This window comes from Artemia franciscana, chromosome 15 (genome assembly GCF_032884065.1).
Source record: "Artemia franciscana chromosome 15, ASM3288406v1, whole genome shotgun sequence".
NCBI classification, from domain to species: domain Eukaryota; kingdom Metazoa; phylum Arthropoda; class Branchiopoda; order Anostraca; family Artemiidae; genus Artemia; species Artemia franciscana.
The window spans coordinates 39,354,400-39,375,309 of NC_088877.1; the positions used below are offsets into that span (position 1 = coordinate 39,354,400).

General features: G+C 34.8%; 1 protein-coding gene across 2 annotated transcripts in view; it reads right to left on the minus strand.

Annotated features, from left to right (window-relative positions):
• Positions 1-20,910, minus strand: part of LOC136036456 (methylcrotonoyl-CoA carboxylase beta chain, mitochondrial-like) — a 90,918-nt gene that overhangs the window by 25,379 nt on the left and 44,629 nt on the right. For both annotated transcript variants that reach the window (XM_065718700.1, XM_065718699.1), the window contains exons 5-9: positions 19,204-19,399; positions 17,652-17,801; positions 14,232-14,298; positions 4,442-4,598; positions 1,130-1,330 (exon numbers count right to left, since the gene is read on the minus strand). In XM_065718700.1, the coding sequence (XP_065574772.1) occupies positions 1,130-1,330; positions 4,442-4,598; positions 14,232-14,298; positions 17,652-17,801; positions 19,204-19,399 (771 nt within the window). The remainder of the gene's footprint in view (positions 1-1,129; positions 1,331-4,441; positions 4,599-14,231; positions 14,299-17,651; positions 17,802-19,203; positions 19,400-20,910) is intronic.

Below are 20,910 nucleotides of genomic sequence, written 5' to 3' on the forward strand. Positions count from 1 at the left end.
GGCAGTAACGCTTGGGCCTAGAGTGTCAGAGAAGAGTCAAAGCTTTAAATCTGGCCCTGAGTGAAACAAAGTCTTAAGCTGGTGAGCATTCCGCAATACTTATCATTATATATCAAATGTTTAGTTTAATTTTATTAGCTCTTGCCAAGACTGTTAATTCATTTTGGAATAAAAAATATTTTGAAATAGCGAATTTTGAAAAACTTAAAACTTTGGCAACCAAAATCGAGCAGAAATTAATTAAAGAAACTTTCCAAAAAAAGGTTTTTTAAAGAAAAGTAAAGGCCATGTTAAACTTAAGATCGGAAGAAATAGAAACCTACAATAACTCAAACTGAAAAAGACCAGATATTACTAATAAAGAATAAATAAAACCCAAAACGAACAAAAATTATATAAACAATCCTAACAAAAAAAAAGATTCAACATGTACTAACATAAATGAATAAATAAATCTTAAAACGAGTTTAAATGTGCTAATCAAGCTTTAAACGAACAAAAATATTTTGCTACTGAAGCATAAATGAAACCCAAAAAGAACAAAAATAAATAAACAATCATAGCAAACAAACATACAATAGGTACCAATATAAATGAATAGATAAATCTTAAAACGAGTGAAGCTTAAATTGAATATACAAATCAAGTTTGAAACGAACAAAAATCACTATAAACAGGAGTTTGGGTTTTACTTCCTTCTCTTACTTTAAAAGTCTAAAACCTACTGTGTCATTGGCGCTTTACTGAAAACGAATTATAGTACAAATATTTTCTTTTGCACTTATTACAACATTAAAAATAAACATGAAAACTGCAGTAAAATTAAAGTTTGTACTTTGTTCGTTTCCAGCTTGATTTGCATATTCAACTTAAGTTTCACTCGTTTTAAGAATTATTTATTAGTTTATGTTAGTATTTATGTATGTCTGTTTTCTACGAATGTTTAGATAATTTCTGTTCGTTTTAGGTTTCATTTATTCTTTATTAGTAATTTCTGGTCGCTTTGAGTTTGAGTAAATGTAGGTTTCTGTTTCTTCCGATCTCAAGTTTAATATGACCTTAGTTTTTTTTTAAACTTCTTTTTCGGAAAATTCTTTTTTTTTATAACTAATCTCGGTAAAAAGCTTACCTTGCGCTCGCGTAGTAAGGACTTCCTTCCGATTCAAACATTTCCACGATTGGGTCTTTAATGGCCTTCTCTTCTTCAGGTGACAATGTCTTTCCTTCTCTTTTACGTTGGTCGGCAGTGATTTGAGATAAAACTCCAGCAGCCTGTTCGCCACCCATGACTGAGATTCGAGCATTTGGCCACATGTACATAAATCGGGGGCTGAAAAAAAAGTTTTGGTTAGAATTCCTTTTATATAATATAATAGAAATAGAATATTGAACAAAATACATGACTAAAATTTAACATGTGTTGAAAACTATATATATATATATATATATATATATATATATATATATATATATATATATATATATATATATATATATATATATATATATATATATATATATATATATATATATATATATATATATATATATATATATATATATATATATATATATATATATATATATATTATCTATCTATCTATATATTATCTATCTATCTATACATTATCTACATTATCTATCTATCTATATGCTATCTATACATTATCTATCTATATATTATGAAACTATCTATCTACATTATCTATCTATCTATATATTATCAATCTATCTATATATTATCAATCTATCTATATATTATGAAACTATCTATTTACAATATCTACATTCTTTTGGTTACCTGAAGTCAACCGCCGCAGAAGTAGACCCAAAAATACACTCTTCTTTGACACCCTGTGTGCCTCTGGGGACACAGGAGAATCTAAGGTCTAAGGTAAGGTGAAAACTAATAACTGAAAATTTCACCTATTAGCCTCGTAGAAAATTTTTTTTTATAAATAGTATGTTCAGAAATTATATTACGCTTTAATATATAATATTATATTCAAATGTAAATAAAAATAATATTAGATTCTAATATATTCTAAGTAATACTACATTATTTTCGAAAAAATGCAATGTATACTCATTTGAAAGGATCGAAGAAGCGATCCCTTTCCCTTTTATCCCTTTCCTCCAAACATAAAAGTTTTAGGCTCCTAATAAATAGGTATAAAGTTCACCGTCTTTGAATAAAACTTATTGACTGTATACTATCTCTATAATGAGAGACAGGTTTGCCATTAGCCATAAGAAAAGGCATGGCCTCTTGTGATTATCGGCAACATACAGACACTTCAGATTCTGTTGTTGTCTCTTTAGGGTCTCTTAAAGTATCCGTCATATGACACCACGTGATTGTTTTCACATTAGTGAGTGGCTGGGAGTTGCCGACATTACCGATTATACAAAATAAGACTATCGTGATTCCAGCTGGGTGCAGCACTTCAAAATGTGTTGCGTTATATAATGAAGATTTTACAGCAGAATAACAAAAAAAAAAAAATACATTTCGGGTTTTCGACTTTTATTCAGTTTTTTCGGCATTTTTTAGACACCCAAGAAACAGGAAAAAATGCTGGGATTGCTTTATTTTCTAAAAACCATTGGCCAAAAACCTCCAAAAGCTTCAGTCAGCTTTTTTTCGCGAATCAGAAAAGGCGATTTTACGCATTGTGGAAGGACTGAAACTACTAAATCTTTCAACAATAGATTTGATTATATAAATAAATCTAAATAAATCTACCTAAAAAATATTTATAACTTATACCAGTAAATACATATAAATTTGGACACATATAAATTGTGTACTATATAAATTTTAAAAACCGAAATTAATTATCCGATTAATTAAAATTATTTACTAAACAATTAAAATTATGATTATAATCCGAATATATGACAAAATTACATAAAAATAAATACATTAAAATAAAACTTATATAAGCTTGTAAATTTATTTTTTATACATTAGGGCACGTTCTGCGGATAAAGGATGACAGATTGCCGAAGATTGTCCTTTTCGTTCAACTGTCTAGGGCGAAACGGAAGGCAGGTCGTCCTCGTCTGGGATGGGAGGATGTGATAAAGAAAGATTTAAAGGAAATGGGAACTTCCAGGGAGAGTGTAATGAGGGAGGCTTTGAATACATTGGTATGGAGGAGGAGCGTGCATCGCTGTGATGGCCTCAGGCAGCTTGGTGCTGCGGTGAGTTGCTAGTAGTAGTAATAGTAGCAGTAGTAAATAAATTCAATAAAGAAGAAGGTGCTGGACTAATCAATAGAGCTTGCTTGATTCGAGAGGATGTGCTAAAGATTTCACAGGACGAGGTAGAAGGACATATAAGAAAAGATTCCACACAAAAAAAGAAAGTAACTGGCACAAGAAACTGGAAACCCAAAATGTACTTTCCCAATTTTTATCACCATTCCCAGGAAATTTACTTTGACCCACCTCCCCTAAGAATCAGCCCGTGTACACATATATACCCTGATATGGGTCGATGAGAACTTTCTCTAAGAACTAGAAAAATCGAAAATACTGGCAATAGAATGCACTTTTCAAAGTTGGTAACTTATTTGGTATCAGCAATCTAAAATTCCATACAAAATATAACGTAGTTGGCACCAGAAACCATAAGTTCAACATAAAAACGACGCAGTTAAAAAAAAAAAATCAAAAATATGATGTTGGTTATATTTCTCCGTGACAAAATTAATCTACTATGTAATAGGATGAAAATGCAAATTTATGTCACTAAAAAATTATCCACCATTTGAGAATTATTTTAAGTCAAAATCCAGTCCACACCAAGTAGGCCCACGTTTGCATAGAAAAAAAAATCTTGGCAGATTAGGTATGACTAATTGAATTTATGCTGTTAGGTCTACTGGGGACAGAATTCTACTTCCATTAGCCTTTCCGGCATGCTAAAGTACCTGAAAATACAGGCACGCAGCAGCTCTGGGTCAAAACAGTTGCCTAAAGCTAAATGGCGGTGATAATTTCTCTTCTCGACATTAACGCCAGTTTCCCCTCAAGGCTACCACAATCTACCTTAACCTGTGAAAGCTGGTATAAACCAATGAATTTCCTCATATTCAGTAGTTATTTCACCCCCCCCATAAGTCCCCCTATTATATTTACCACATGGGCCATATGCATAAAACCATCCTTGAACAGAAAATAGCGAAAATTGAAAGATAAGTTCGAACAAACAACAAAAATTCAAAAAGAAGGACCTATAAATTTTATTTCATTTGGATTACATCACAGTACAAAAGAAAAGTTCTTGAGCAAAATAAATAAAAAAAATGGAAAAAACAATGAATTCAATAAAATAAAACATCTTTTCTCTGAAAAAACATACATAAAAGTTAAAAGCAGTGTGAATAAAGTATAAGAGAGTGAAAAGGGTAATCAGAAAATAAGTGATCAAAACCTGTATGCCCTTCCACACATTCCATAATTTCCTGCTCCATAGGATCCGCCAATTACAACAGTCAATTTAGGGACCTGTGCGCAAGCAACGGCAGTTACCATCTTCGCACCATGTTTAGCAATCCCTCCGGCCTCAGCTTCTCGTCCTACCATGAAGCCTAGAATTAAAATAAGTTATTAATAGTCGTTGGTTATACAGCTGCTATAACTAAGGTATGCTTTCCAAAGCAATTTAGTGGGCTGTCCAAATTGAGTCAAAGCTCTGATCCAAAAGGTCCAGGGCCTAGGGACCAAGGCATACAAGGCGGAGACGAGGTTGCCTTAAATAGTTATTAAATGAAAAAAACAAGTGTTTTAACTGAAAGTGAGGAGCAACATTAAAACTTAAAACGAACAGAAATTACTTCGTATGTGAAAAGTGCTGTTCCTTCCTCAACGCCCCGCTCTTTACGCTAAAATTGACTCTTTCTCTCAACTCTACTTTTTATTACAGTAAAAAACTAAATAAATATGGAATTTATATAGATCATTACTGAAAAATTTTTCCTTGCACTGCTATCTTGTTTCTAAGGTATGCTTCACCAAACCTATACCAGGAAAGAACAGGGCTTCCGTCAAAACTTTACACTATATCAACCTAAAGCCAGATTTAAGAAAAATTCCATGTCAAAAGCAAAGAAAAATCGCCTAAATCAGTATGGCAGCAGGACAGGAGCCTCTGATTAAAAGTTTGAAATATAGGCGTAAAAATATAGTATTTTAAACTAAGTCTTTCTAGAAACAAATTTCATAAGAATTGGTCTAAGTATCGGCATAGCGAAAACTAACAAGAACAAGAGCTAAGAGCTCATATGGCACTTGTGACGAGGCACGAAGAGCTAAGAGCCAAGAGAACATATGATATGAGCTCTAACAAAATTCTATGAATCAACAGATTGATATAAAAGGAAAATAAGAGGCTTAATGCCGGTCAGGATTTAAAATAAGAGCTCTGAGTCACGATGTCCTTCTAAATATCAAAATTCATTAAGATCCGATCACCTACTCGTATGTTATAAATACCTATTTTTTTCTAATTTTTCCTCTCCCTTTAGCCCCCCCCCAGATGTCGAATCTGGGAAAACGACTTTATCAAGTCAATTTGTGCAGCTTCCTGACACGCCTACCAATTTTCATCGTCCTAGCACGTCCAGAAGCACCAAACTCGCCAAATCACTGAACCAGTCCCCCAAACTCCCCCAAAGAGAGCGAATACAGTACAGTTTCGTCAATTACGTATCAAGGACATTTGCTTATTCTATCCACCAAGCTTCATCCCGATTCCTCCACTCAAAGAGTTTTCCAAGATTTACCCCTTCAACTCCTCCCAATGTCGAAAGATCTGGTCGGGATTTGTAATAAGAGCTCTGAGACATGAATTCCTTCTAAATATCAAATTTCATTAAGATCCGATCATCTATTCGTAATATAAAAATACCCCAATTTTCACGTTTTCCAAGAATTCCGGTTTCCCCCTCAAATCCCCCCAATGTCACAGGATCTGGTCAAAATTTGAAATTAGACCTTTAAAGCACAAGATCCTTCTAAATATCACATTTCATTAAGATCTGGTCACCCTTTCGTAAGTTACAAATACATCAATTTTCCAAATCCCCCCCCCCAACTCCACCAAAGAGAGCAGATCCGGTCCGGTTATGTCAGTCACGTATCTTAGACAGGTTTTTAATCTTCCCATCCAGTTTCATCCTGATCTCACCGCTTTAAGTATTTTCAAAGATTTCCGGTACCCCCCAACTGCCCCCCCCCCAATTACGCTGGATCCGGTTGAGATTTAAAATAAGAGATCTGAGTTACGAGGTCCTTCTAAATATGAAATTTCATTAAGATCCGATCACTCCTTGGTAAGTTGAAAATACGTCATTTTTTCTAATTTTTCAGAATTACCCCCCCCCCCCCAATAGAGCGGATCCGTTCCAATTATGTAAATCACGTATCTAAGACTTCTACTTATTTTTCCCACCAAGTTTCATCCGGATCCCTCCAATTTCAGCGTTTTCAATCATTTTAGGTTCCCCCACCCCAAACTCCCCCAGTGTCACCAGATCCGGTCGGGACTTAAAATAAGAGCTTTGAGACACGATATCCTTCTAAATATCAAATTTCATTGAGATCCGATCACCCGTTCGTAAGTTAAAAATACCTCAATTTTTCTAATTTTTCAGAGTTTACCCCCCCCCCCCCCAACTACCCCATAAAGAGCGGATCCATTCCGGTTATGTCAATCATGTATCTAGGACTTGTGCTTATTTTTCCCACCAAGTTTCATCCCGATCCTTCCACTCTAAGTGTTTTCCAAGTTTTAGGTTTCCCCCTTCAAACTACCCCCCCCCCCCCAATGTCACCAGATCCGGTCGGATTTAAAATAAGAGCTCTGAGACACGATATCCTTCTAAATATCAAATTGCATTGAGATCCGATCACCCGTTCGTAAGTTAAAAATACCTCATTTTTTCTAATTTTTCAAAATTACCCCCCCCTCCAACTACCCCAAAGAGAGCAGATCCGGTTCGGTTATGTCAGTCACGTATCTTAGACAGGTTTTTATTCTTCCCATCCAGTTTCCACCACAACAACACACACTTTTCATCAAGGAGGATTTGGGACTTTTCTCCATGAGAAAACATAAGCAGACTCAATTAATTAAGTTTTGGCTGAAAATACAGGAATGTTCATCCTCGAGACCCATCAGAGCAGCGTATGATGAATTATTTGTCCTGGGACAAAAATCTCCATGGCCCTTTCATGTCAAAAAATTCCCAAATAGCACAGGTTTATTGTATGCTTGGATGGAGGTGATGGCTCAATCTCAGATCACAAAGTTTTTCTGTCAGAGATCCAATGAAGGCTGGAAGATCAAGAAATCCAGAAATGGTGGAGCGATCTTAGCCAGTCGGAAAGCTTATGTTCTTACTATAAGGTGAAAGAAAATTATGGCGAAGAATTTTATTTTAAATTAGGGATTCCAAAAGAATCCCTGAGATCATGGATGCAGGTGCAAGCAAACTGTCTCCTTCTTTATAGTGTTTGGAAAAAAAGGTGTTACCCGGAAATGCGGTATACTTGTCCGATTTGCGGTGATTTTGATGGGCTACACCATTTTCGTTTCAGCTGTCAGGGGCTGAAAGAGGTAAGAGGAAGCTTTCTTGGAGTGGGTGGTTGTGAGCCCCTTCTTGGAATTTTGAAGTCGACGTCAAAAGTAAATACAGTAGCAGTTGGAAATTTTGTCCGGAAATGTCTTATTATTCAAAAGTTGAGCGTTACATGATTTAGTTAGTTTGTTGTTTGTTGTTGTATATGTATGTATATGGCCTGAAAAATGGCTTTAAATACAGTCATTAATTCATTCATTCATTCATATAGTTGAATAGCATGCAAAACTTGTGGGACATTAATAGTTTCGATATGATATTGCTCCTCCAAAAGCATCAGCTAGTCTCAAAATGTAACTTTTCACTATTACAAAGGCAATACGGTAGAGATTTCGGATGATTGCAAACGCTCAGATATAGAGTATAACTTTGCATTCATGTTTGTTCATGTGTAATTTATTCAAGCGAAATGTAAATAATTAAGAACAAGCTTTCAGTGCTATTCTTGCCTTTTGGCAGCTAACCCAAAATGTCTTTTAGTAACACGATCACTGATATTAACTACAGGTTTTGTAATATAATTTATCAAGTCGTTTTTGATTAAATTTGTGTATAAAGCATTGACTGAATACTCCGCCAAACCCCGATTTAAAGAAGTAATATTATTTATCAAACAGTTCGTGGTAACGAACTGTAGCAAGGAGCGACCCGGCTCAATAGTAACCAAAACTCTAAAAAACAGAATTGTGATACCAATGGCTACATTAAAAGAATCAAATTTTAATGCAGATTTTAAATATATAAGTTTCATCAAGTTTAGTCTTACCCATCAAAAGTTACAAGCCTGAGAAAATTTGCCTTATTTTAGAAAATAGTGGGAAACACCCCCTTAAAGTCACAGAATCTTGACGAATCTTAAATTAATAGAATCTTAAATCACACCATCAGATTCAGCATATCAGAGATCCCTACTGTAGAAGTGTTAAGCTTCCATCTACAAAAATGTGGAATTTTTTATTTTTTTGCTAGAAGGCAGATCACGGTTGCGTGTTTATTTGTTTTTTGATTTTTTTTTTTTTTCGCAGGAGTGATCGCATCGAACCAGTGGCCCTAGAACGTTGCGAGACGGCTCATTCTAACGGAAATGAAAAGTTCTTGTGCCCTTTTTAAGTGACTAAAAAAATTGGAGGGCACCTAGGCCCCCTCCCACGCTAATTATTTTCCCAAAGTCACCGGATCAAAATTCTGAGATAGCCATTTTATTCAGCATAGTCGAAAAACCTTATAACTATGTCTTTGGGGACGACTTACTCCCCCACAGTCCCCGTGGGAGGGATAAGAAGTTACAAACTTTGACCAGTGCTTACATATAGTAATGGTTATTGGGAAGTGTACAGACGTTTTAAGGGGGATTTTTTGGTTGGGAGGGGAGGGTTAGAGAAGAGGGGGATATGTTGGGTGAACGTTCCATAAAGGAATTTTTCATGGGGGAAGAAAACTTCCATGTAAGGAGCGCAGGATTTTCTAGCATTATTTAAAAAAAAAATGAAAGTTGAAAAAGTTTTTTCAACTGAAAGTAAGCAGCAGCATTAAAACTTAAAACGAACAGAAATTATTACGCATATGAGGGGTTCACCTCCTCCTAATACCTCGCTCTTTACGCTAAAGTACTTATAGTAATTTCAACTATTTATTCTACAGGCTTGGTGATTCAGGGGTCATTCTTAAGGAATTGGGACAAAATGTAAGCTTTAGTTTAAAGAGCGAGGTACTGACGAGGGGGTGAGCCCCTCATGTACGTAACAAAAACATTCGAGTACAGAAGTTCGTTACGTAAACCAACTCGTAATTTACGTATATCTTTTACTAATAAAAACTTTCTTAAAAACTAAAAGTTTTAGTTGCCTTTTTAAGTAGCCAAAACATTGGATGGCAACTAGGCCTCCTCCCCAGCTCTTTTTTTCTCAAAATCATTCGATCAAAACTATGAAAAAGCTATTTAGCCAGAAAAAAATAAATATGCAAATTTCGTTTTAATTATTCATCTGCGTAGAGCCAAAATCAAAACATGCATTAATTAAAAAACGTTCAGAAATTAAAATAAAAAAAACAAACAATTTTTTTAACTGAAAGTAAGGAGCGACATTAAAACGAACAGAAATTACTTCGTATATGAAAGAGGCTGCTCCCTCCTCAACGTCTCGCTCTTTACGATAGAGTTTTTACTGTTCTAAAAAGTAGAGTTGAGAAAAAAAGTCAAACTTTAGCGTAAAGAACGGGGCGTTGAGGAGGGAACAGCCTCTTTCATATACAAAGTAATTTCTGTTCGTTTTAAGTTTTAATGTCGCTCCTTACTTTCAGTTAAAAAACTTGTTTGTTTTTTTTTATTTAATTTTGAGGTTAATTTAAATTGCTTTTCGAGCAGCAGGTTTTATACCTAGGTCATTGCTAATGAGACAGGATTAAAAAAAAAAAAGATTGTACGGCTGGGGTTATCAAAAACATGGCTCCTTAAAAAAGAACCAAAAGAATTCTGAGCCTTATTAGAATTTAAATACTTGGTTATGTGATCTTTATGTTGTTTTAAGTATTTTTGTAAATTTGTGTTGGTTCAGCCAATATAATAATTGCCCCATTAACATGGTATTTGATGAATTTCTTTTTGGCGGTAACTGGAATTTTATCTTTACCAGAGGTTAGGAAATTCACTATTTTGAAATTACTAGTAAAAACTACATACAGATTATTGTCCTATTTTATTTTTTAATAATTGTCCAGACATTGCAACATCAATATGTGTGTGTTTTTTTAGACACAAAAAAAAGGTATTTTCAATCCAGCAAACCGTGGTAACAAACTGTAAGTAAGGAGCGATGCGGCTCAATAGTAACCGAATCTCTAAGAAACAGGGTCATGATAACAATAGACTCATCAAAACAACCTAATTTTGAAGCTTATTCAAAATATATAAAATTCGCCAAATTTAATGTTACCCATCTAAAGTTACGAGGCTTAGAAAATTTGCCCAGTTTTTGAAAAAGGAAGGAAAGACCCACAAATCATATATTGATCTTAATGAAAACGACATCATCAAATTTAGCATATCAGAGAACCCAACTGTAGAGGTTTCAAGCACCTATGTACAAAAATGTAGAGTTTCGCATTTTTTGCCGGAAGAAATATTACGGATGCGTGTTTATTTTGTTGTTTTTTTTCTTTTTTTCTCCGGGGGTGATCGTATCGAACCAGTGATCGTATCGAACCAGTGATCGTAGAAGATCGGGAGAGAGCTCATTAGATTGGAAATCAAAAGTTAGAGTGCCCTTTTTAAGTGACCAGAAATATTGGACGGCAGCTAGCCGCTCGCCCACGCCAATTTTTTCCCCAAAGTCACCAGATCAAAATTTTGAGATGGCCGTTTTCCTCAGCATGATCGATAAATCTAACCACTATGTCTTTGAGGATGACCTGACCCCTCACAGTCACAGAGGAAGGGCTGCAAGCTATGAACTTTGCCCATTCTTTACATAAAGTATTGGTTATTCGGAAGTTTATAGGCATTTTTCATGGGGGATTTTTCTGGTGGACGGGGGAGGGGTGGTTACTTGGTAAAATCTTTCCTTGGAGGAATTTTTTCTAGGGGGCCGGGTCATGGAGGGGAGCCGGATTTTTCCGCATTATTTAAAAAAACAATCAGAAATTAAATTAAAAAAACAAGTTTTTTCAACTAAAAGTACGGAGCAACATTAAAACTTAAAACGAACAGAAGTTATTATGTATATGAGGGGTGTCGCCGTCTTCTCAATGCCTCACTCTTTACGCTACAGTTTTTCTTAAAACTTTTAAAAGAGCTTATTATTCTAACTAACCGATCTTTATGATTCAAGAGTCATTCTTAAATAGCTGCCACAACAAATCAAACTTTAGCGTAAAGAGAGGGGCATTGAGAAGAGGGCTACCCCCCTCATATACATAATAAATTCTGTTCGTTATAAGTTTTAATGTTGCTCCTTACTTTTAGTTGAAAAAACCTGTTGTTGTTTTTATTTAATCCCGGATAAGAACTGATCCTGTCTCCTAATTCAGAAACAAATTTCAAATTTGATCCAGAGAAAACTAGGTTTCAACCAGATACCCCACTCCTACCTCTTTTTTCAGCAAAGAGCTTTCTTGTCCCTTACTAGAGAACGAAATAAGGTACGGTTACATTGAATCAAACCTCTTAAAATAATATAACACGGTTTTTCTTTACTCAATTACAATTTATCTTTAAAAGAATGTTTAAGACTTTTTTTTGGAAGGTTGTAGGATTTTTCTCTATTAGCAATTACTTAATATTTTATTCAATTTTTGCAAGGCAATCCATATTTTCCATCTTTTCTATATCTATATATATAAAAAAAAGTTGTCTGTGTGTGTGTCGAGTGACGTCATGTTTGTGTGTCGACTGACGTCATGTTTGTCAACTGACGAAATTACATACCGGGACACCGGGACACAAATGACGACCGGGACACAGGGAATATAAATGACAACCGGGAACCTCAAAGAGAAATTACAGACTGGGACACCCGGACACAAATCACGGCCGGGACACAGGGAATATAAATGACGACCGGGACATAGGGACACAACTACAACGGGGACGCCGGGGGCACAGGCGGGATATATAAATGACGACCGGGACACAGGGATTGTTCGAATAAAATTACAGACCGGGACACAAATGACGACCGGGACACCGGGACACAAATGACGACCGGGACACAGGGAATATAAATGACGACCGGGACACAGGGACACATCATTAGAATAATGAGGTATAGATCTGAATACGGATTGTTTTTCCCATGGACAATTATATGTTGCATGTTCAAGAGTCAGTAAACCTGACAATCTATTTATATGCACAGACAATGGGACAGCGAAGAATGTTGTATATTCGCATGTTTTACGTAGTTAAAAACATATATATATACCTATCTCTATTCACAGGTGGGATACAGGGACACAACTACAATGGCGCGTAACTAATATGGCGCGTAACGACTTACGCACGCGGGGGGGGGGGGCTTGGGGGCGCGAAGCACCCCTCCAACTAGTTATTCTATATGTTTGTATATTTTCCTACGTTTTAGTAAATTTTTTTTATTCATACGATACTAAATGGTTTATTATAACCCTATTATCACCAGCCTTGTGGCTATTTGTTTACTTACATATTCTAATGTTTCGTCTATATTATCAAGTAATCAGCCTATGAGTTATTGGCTGTTTATTTTTTTATTTCTGCTTAAGGCTTTTTTTCTCTTCAATAAAAAATTAACAGTATGTAAAAAAAACAGCGTTTAGTGAACGCTGAGATGTGCCCTATATTTTAATGTTAGATTTTTGTTTACTATATATATAGGCGATATTTCGTTGAATTTCAATAAGCATAAAATATACAGGTTTGTCTGATAAAATAATTGTTAATAGCTGATGTTGTTTTTCCTACAGGATATATCAGTTTTCTAAACATTTTCTTTTTTATGAGCATATTTACATGGTTAATTTACAATCAGGAATACGAGTACCTATTCGATAGGGAAGTACTTAAGAATTATGACATATGTTATGGCATATATATTCATAGATTATGACATATATTATTGACATAATTATGGCATTCTCGTTTGGTTTTGTCTTTCTTCTCAGCAAGAGAAGAAAAACAAATTGACTATTGTCAATTTTGGATGTGAAGAGAAGAAAGACTATTGGTTGAGTTAGTTTCAAAAACTATTTCCACCAAAAAGGGATACGATTTGATCAAACCGACGAACTCAAAATAGTATGACTATTACTCCCCATCAACTTTGACAGAAATCCAACTGCCTGCAATTGTAGACGAAGTGGCAACAATTTAGAGATCCTCCCTTTTCTACATAAGGGCTGAATAAGACAACCCCCCAAAATCTTTCACTAGGAAGCTTACTTCTTAAGACAATATGCTTTTAAGAGAACTAATTTTTTGGAGAATCATTTCGGTACGAAAAACTGTTCCAGGAGATCCTTTTTTGACCGATGTTTTGGGACCCATATTTTCCACTGCATTTGGATTGTGCCCAGTTCCCTAATGCTTGACTTTTAGGAAAAATTTAAAGGTAGTGCTCTCAAATTCACTTTCCGTTCATTTAATGACGGCTTCATTTTGGGACCTCGATTCTACACACAGATAGGTTCGTGCGTGGAAACTAGAATGGTGAACTTGACGCAAAGTATTACTTCCAAAGAACTTGTCTTTCTCGTCTTTCTTCTTTTCGCTCTTCATTTTTTTTTATGACTTGCAGGGCCTCTGTGGTCTTAGAATATATTTAAATGTCAAAGCCACGTTTAGACTAGTACATATAAAATTGCAGCTCACCAACACTGACGCAACGATGGTTTACCACAAAACACCTTCACAGGTTTTTTTCAGGGGGAGGGGGATGTGAAGCACCGCTAAAAATAGCGGCAAAAGTGCTCTCTCTCACTCTCTGTATTTATGATGATCCAAACTCTCTTTTACTTAACTAGTTTACAGGGTTGTCACTACATACAATGAAAGTAGTTATTTCGAGTAAAAATATGTTTTAATTTGAAACATAAAGCTAAAAATATTACCTGTAATATTTTGAAGGAAAACTAGTGGAATTTTTCGCTGACAGCAGATTTCTACAAAATGAGCACCCTAAAAGGAAGGACTTTAAATATTTTTGAAGCTGTTAAGGAGCAGAAGTATAAAATTACCACATTAACTGCAAAATGGCAACCCAACCACTATGTTTCGAGTAGAAGTGTATATAGATAAATGTTTAGTAACAAGAAAAAGTTTATATGGTTAATTTATTAATTTATTTTTCGTTATTTACTATTAAGTTAATTTATTAACTTAATTTAATTTATTTTTGTATCGTTGACATTAATTTATAATGTTAATTTATTTATTTATTTATTTAATGTTAATTTATTTATTATATTGGTTAATTTATTTTTCGTTGACAGCAGAGTTCTACAAAATGAGCACAAAACTACAAAATGAAGGACTTTGTTTAATTTCCCCTAAAAGGAAATTAATTTAAAATTTAAAATTTCACCCTAAAAGGAAGGACTTTAAATATTTTTGAAGCTGTTAAGGAGCACAAGTATTGTCATAATAAAATTAACACATAAAATCATTCGCACATTGCACTGTTCCAACAAAAGCGCTCCCTGGACTCTTCTACTGTTATAGAAGAGTAGAAATATAACTATAGCACTTTACTTAAGTTAATGGCCGTAATTTATACGGTCTGGGTCGAATTAGGGCCGAAATCTATACAGTCTGGGCCGGCTAATACTTACAAGCCTCTGACCTAATGAAATGAAACTTTAGAGCTGCATTAGACAGAACTTAAATATCAATTCAGATAAGCACACTTTAAGAGAGAGAGAGCGTTCCATCACAGAACAATAGAGAGCTCACAGGTAGCATTGGTAGAGTTCACAGCAAGGTAATATTGACTCTTTTTGAGTCCTTTAGGAAGGACTCTTTGAGTCCTTCCTAAAAGGAAGGACTTTAAATATTTTTGAAGCTGTTAGGAGCAGAAGTATAAAATTAACACATTAACTGCAAAATGGCAACCCAACCACAATGTTTCGAGTAGAAGTGTATATAGATAAATGCTTAGTAACAAGAAAAAGTTTATATGGTTAATTTATTTCGTCGTTCGATCAGGTATTTTCGCGTTGTATTCTGTTTCTGTGTGTGCTTGTATTTTGTACTGTTGTTTAATTTCCTCACTTGTTTGTTACTTCATTATATTTTTGTGTGTATATGGCCCTTGGGCTTTTGAAATACACTTATTTATCTGTCTATAGCCCCAAATGAATGATTCCGTACATGTACCTATGCTTAGAACAACTTTTTGTAAAGGCTTCGAAAACTGTACATACTTTTTCATGACCTTGTCATGAAAAGTATTTTAGCTTATAAGGTAAAATTATTTCAAAGAAAGTTTTGAACAGCGTTGCCAATACTTTGAGATAAATTGTGCCAAGTTTTATGACCAAATTGTCCCACAAAAAATTGTTAATGGCACAGCTTAATTTTAAGTGAATAAAATTAACATATAAAATCATTCGCACACTGTTCCGACAAGAGCGCTCCCTGGACTCCTCTGCTGTTATAGAAGAGTAGAAATATAACTATAGCACTTTACTCATGTTAATGGCCGTAATTTATACGGTTTGGGTCGAATTAGGGCCGAAATCTGGGCCGGCTAATACTTAGAAGCCTCTGACCTAATGAAATGAAATTTTAGAGCTGAATTAGACAGAACTTAAGCATCACTTATAGACAGGCACACTTTAAGACAGAGAGAGCGTTCCATCACAGAACAATAGAGAGCTCACAGGTAGTATTGGTAGAGCTCACAGCAAGGTAATATTGGTAGACTTCACAGGTAGAGTATACAACAAGGTAGTATTGCTCATATGTAATCATTTGTGCAGTTAATCATTAGTAATTTTCTCTTATTTGTTTAGTTTCTCATCGTTTCTTTCGTATTTTCCCATACTCGTATGCTTTTTATTATTTACAATTTTTCTCATTTCTATTTTTTTCGCATTAACCTTATTTTTTTTAATTATTTTCCTGTTTATTGTTTGATATGATAAGCCTCCTGAGAACAGGAGTTCTCAAGATCAAGAGTTCTCAAAAGTACTCAAAGAATTCTAGATTAAAACCCATTTTGAGTAATTTGAGTTGAAACGAGAAAGCACCTCCAATATCAAAAACTACCACCGAATAACGTAGATTGGACGCTTAATACGACTTCAACGCTTCAAAAATATAACGAACAAGAGTCACTAAGAATAAATTAAGCTATAAGACACAGAAGTACTTTGAAGCCTTTGATCCAAAAAAAAAGTTTCAAGAATACTTCTGAATCTACGGAATGCTACTGAAAGGGTTCTCCGGACATAGTCAAAGTTGAAACAGGAGCGCACCCAAGAAATAAAAAAAAGAGAAAACCAAATAATTTAAAATCGACAATTAATAAATGCACTCAATAGCTTAGAAAAAGCTTCAGAGGCTCCAAAATGTATTCTAGATCAACAGCTACTTAGAGTAACTTAAATCGAAACAGGAAAATCCCTCAGTTTAAAACAGTTGCAGGATAACGTAGCTACAGACAGTTCAAAACAGGTTTCTGCTAGTTCCATGAAATATTGAGGTTATTAAATGAGGGGGCTGCAGGCTTGGGATGTGCTTTCCCTCCCCCCGGGATCGTAATTTTTCCTAAATTTCTCGATATTTCTTATTCAAATTATGAATAAAACTTGCTTTTTATCCCAAAAAATTCTATGTTTTTCTATAGTTAACTAAGAACAAGAAGAAAAGGTGAAAAATATCTACAATGGATTCTGCAAAAAAACAGAAAGTAAATAAAAATACCAAATAGATGCATACTAAAGAGATTGCAAATAAAATTTGCAATTCGATTTTGTATTCAAGATTCATGCTGTCTTGCAAAAAATTCATAGGTTCGTAAAAATAGCTGTTCACGCTGACCGGTAACTAAAAAGCCTCTCTCATCAATAGTAACTGCCAACAAACTGGAATCTCGAGAAAACCTCGAGAACTCACATGCCCTCACAATAGTGGTGTAATCTTGTCAAAATCCTGAGGGGGGGATGGTGGTGGTAAAGTCGGAGCCAATATTCCTGAATCAAGGGAAAATTTCAGTAAAGACTAAAAAACAAACCATTTGTTACCATGGAGGTACTATTTAGTGCTATAAAGGTACTTTATAGCAGACCTTGGTGAACCAAGGTCTAGGGGGGGAAGTTGCCCCCTGCCCCATAGCAAATTACGCCCCTGCCTCACATGAAAATGACATCACAAGCTGATAATTAGTCACTTATTTTGAAATTCTAGTCGGATCAAGAGAGTTGACCGTCAAAGATACTCGAAGACTGTTGAGAAGTAAAATTGTGAAAGATAGTTGATCATCATTTTTATTTGGACGATGTTTGAACAACGAGATGAACAATGCCTACCTTCATAGCAGATTCACCAAAAAGAACTCCATTGTTGCCAATAATACCAACGGGATAGCCAAAAATTCTTGCAAAACCGGTCACTAACGTGTCACCATACATAGCCTTAAATTCGTCAAACTTTGAGCCATCAACAACGCGAGCAATGACCTGTAAAAAACTGGATTAGCTATAATGAGTTAAAGGTAATTATTTGATTGAAAAAAAAGGAAAGAAAGAAGATGAAAATGAAAGAAAGAAGAAGAGGACACACATAAAAAAGGCAGGGATTTACAGCAAAGAAAAAAATACTATCTCATAATATTCAATTATTTTATATGTCTTAATATGATTATTTCTTTTATTTTTTATTTATGTATTAGTTTAACTCACATTTTCCTTATTTCCAGTTGTTTTCGAAGAAGCCAGAGCAATCCGTAAAAACGGAAAAGGAAGATTTAAAAAAATGGGACAATAAGATGAAAGATAGAGGGGAAAGCGAGAGAAAGAAGAGAAAGAGAGAGGGGGGCTATACTTAATCGTTTTTTTAAGCATTGGCCGGAATGAAAACAAATGAATTGCAAGTTAAATGCAAAAAAAAAAAAATTAGAATACTCTTCCTATTTTGGAGATGTTCCTTGACGAGTCTAAACAATTTCGACATTTCAGTCAAGAACAGTAAATCAGTTTAAGTGGACCAAAACAGCTATTTTACCTTAAAAGAAAGAAAGAGAGAGAGAGAGAGAGAGAGAGAGAGAGAAGTAAAATATTAATAAAATAAAGCAAAGAGAGAGAAGTAAAGGTATAGTAAAGTTATAGTAAGTAAAGTATATAGAGTTATAAAGTAAAGGCACAGTAAAATAACGAGTGAGAGAGAGAGGGGGAGGGGGTAATAGCAACTAAAGTAAATAAAGGCAAAAAGTAAAGGTATAGAGAAATAAAGAGAGAGAGAGAGAGAGGGGGAGGGTAAAATATTAGTAAAACAAAGCAAGGAAGAGAAGCAAATGTATAGTAGAATAAGGTACAAAGTAAAGGTATAATAAAATAGAGAGAGAGAGAGAAAAAAAAAATGCTGTCAAAGGTGAAACTCTCCTACCCACTCCCTCTTTGGTTATCCTGATCACTAATACTAGAACTACGTGTTACTTCTCATACGCCAAACATCTTTTGCAGGTCAAAGAGAGGGAGAGGGAGAGAGAAAGGGGGGAGGGAGAGAAAGAGAGGGATAGAGACAGCAGAAGTTAGTAGAACTGCCAATTACCTCTCATGCGTCAAACATTTTCTCCGGGTTCAAGAGAGAAAAAAGATATTGAGAGAAGAAAATATTGCCAAAATACCCCCCCCCCCCAAAAAAAAAATATATAACCCTTTGGTTGCACTGGTTTCTTATACTAGAACTACGTGTTACTTCTCGTACGTCAAACGTTTTCTGCAGATTCGAAGGAAAAGAGGGAAAGAGAGAGAGGGGGGGGAAGGGAGAAGGACAAAAAAAGTAAAATATTGCCAAGGTAGAAATCCTTGAACTCACTCTCCTCTGTTTGTTCTGGTTTCTAATAATAGAACTAATTATTACCTCTCGTACGTCAAAAGTCTTCTTGAGGTTTGAGCCAACTATTCCATACAATTCGTCTCCATCATACAGGGGTTCTTCCGGCGTTCTTATGGCAAGACTCATTGCTTTCTTATAGTTAAAATTTTTCACGATGTTTCTACCCAATTGTAAGGCATGTTGGTCATCAATCGCGAAATAGTCAGTAACACCAGACTTACTAAAATCAAATTTATGTATTCCTGATGGTAAGCATAGGGTTATCGCTTGAATTGACAGTTTCTCAAACAATATTTTTTTGAGGCTCTAAAAAAATCTTTTTCTAGAGATCTTCTCCCTGATTATATTTTAAAACATTTATTTTTTCATATTTCACGGGGGAAACCTTAAAATTAAATAGATATGTAACTGATCACATGGGAAAGAACAAGTACAACTGGTTGGATCGGGTATAATAGACCCCAAAGTGCAAAAGAACCTGAGAGATTTCATGGCTTAATTTTTTTCTACTTTTCTAGTGCACAACAGCAACATGGAAAATACATTTTTGGGGGGTTCCTTCATTGGAAAATACCTGTTTTAGTATTATCATTGAAAATATCGGAAAAAAACGAAAACAAAAGCTAGCAAACAAAGGCTAGCACTACAGGGATGTGCCACCCAAAAATGTAAGAAGTACTAAACAATACAGAATAGTATCTTTCTGCTAACACAGAATATTGTTATACTACAAATACCCTTGCGTTTCTGAACTAGAAAACAACTATTGTCTGAAAAAATAAATTTACATTATTCCAGGTAGTGCAGAAGTTTGCGCATATTTGGCCTTCCAAAAGAGTAGAGGGGGTAGAAGTGCCCCTTTCTCTCCCTTGTCAGATACCATGTTGCCTTGACTTGACTTTATTCACTAAAAACCGTACAAAGGAGATAGAGAGGCAACTCATTGCGTCTCCCTTAATAATAAAGAAAATGAAAAAACTAAATTACACTTCAAAAAGTCTCACGCAGCAGAATTGAAAAGAAAATAAAGAAGAAGGAAGAAAAAGATTAAAAAGAAAAACCAAAAACAAAGATTTGACTCACGGAAATAGGGATGGGAATTACAAAACAAATTATAAATAAATCAATAATTCCTTGAATCCCCGCTACTTTAGGCGGAGGTGATTCATTTACTATATCAAATAGCTTACATTTGTTGGCAAGCCGGAAATGACTTAAAGGCGAGGGATATCTTTAGGCCTCTCCCAATAGCTTTTTGATTTACTACTTCATCGGTATTTTTCTATACTATTCAACAAAATACTGAGCCACTCAGTCAGGGTTCCCAGAGAAATTTTTCCTTAGAGGACGGGGGATACATTGAAATACTAGTTAAATGAACGTCCGTAAATGAATTATGATTTACTAAAAACTTAGACAATCAGTGTCATGAAATGCTTATAAAATACTATATATATCATATAAAATACTTGCTGAAGAAGGAAATAATTATCTGAAAGTTTGATAAAAATTACGTTTCTTTTGCCATCAAATTTTTTTTAATTCCTTGATTTTTTGGTCTCGATTGACCTCTTAGAAAAATTTTGGCCCTTGGCTCTTCTCATTCTGAAGCAAAATTTAAATGACATTTCAGTGTCAAGGATATCCTTTTTAAAATTATGCATACTGTGGAATCAGGATCAAGATATCGAGTGTCGCATTGGTAATTTAATTTAAAAACTGTTGCATCTA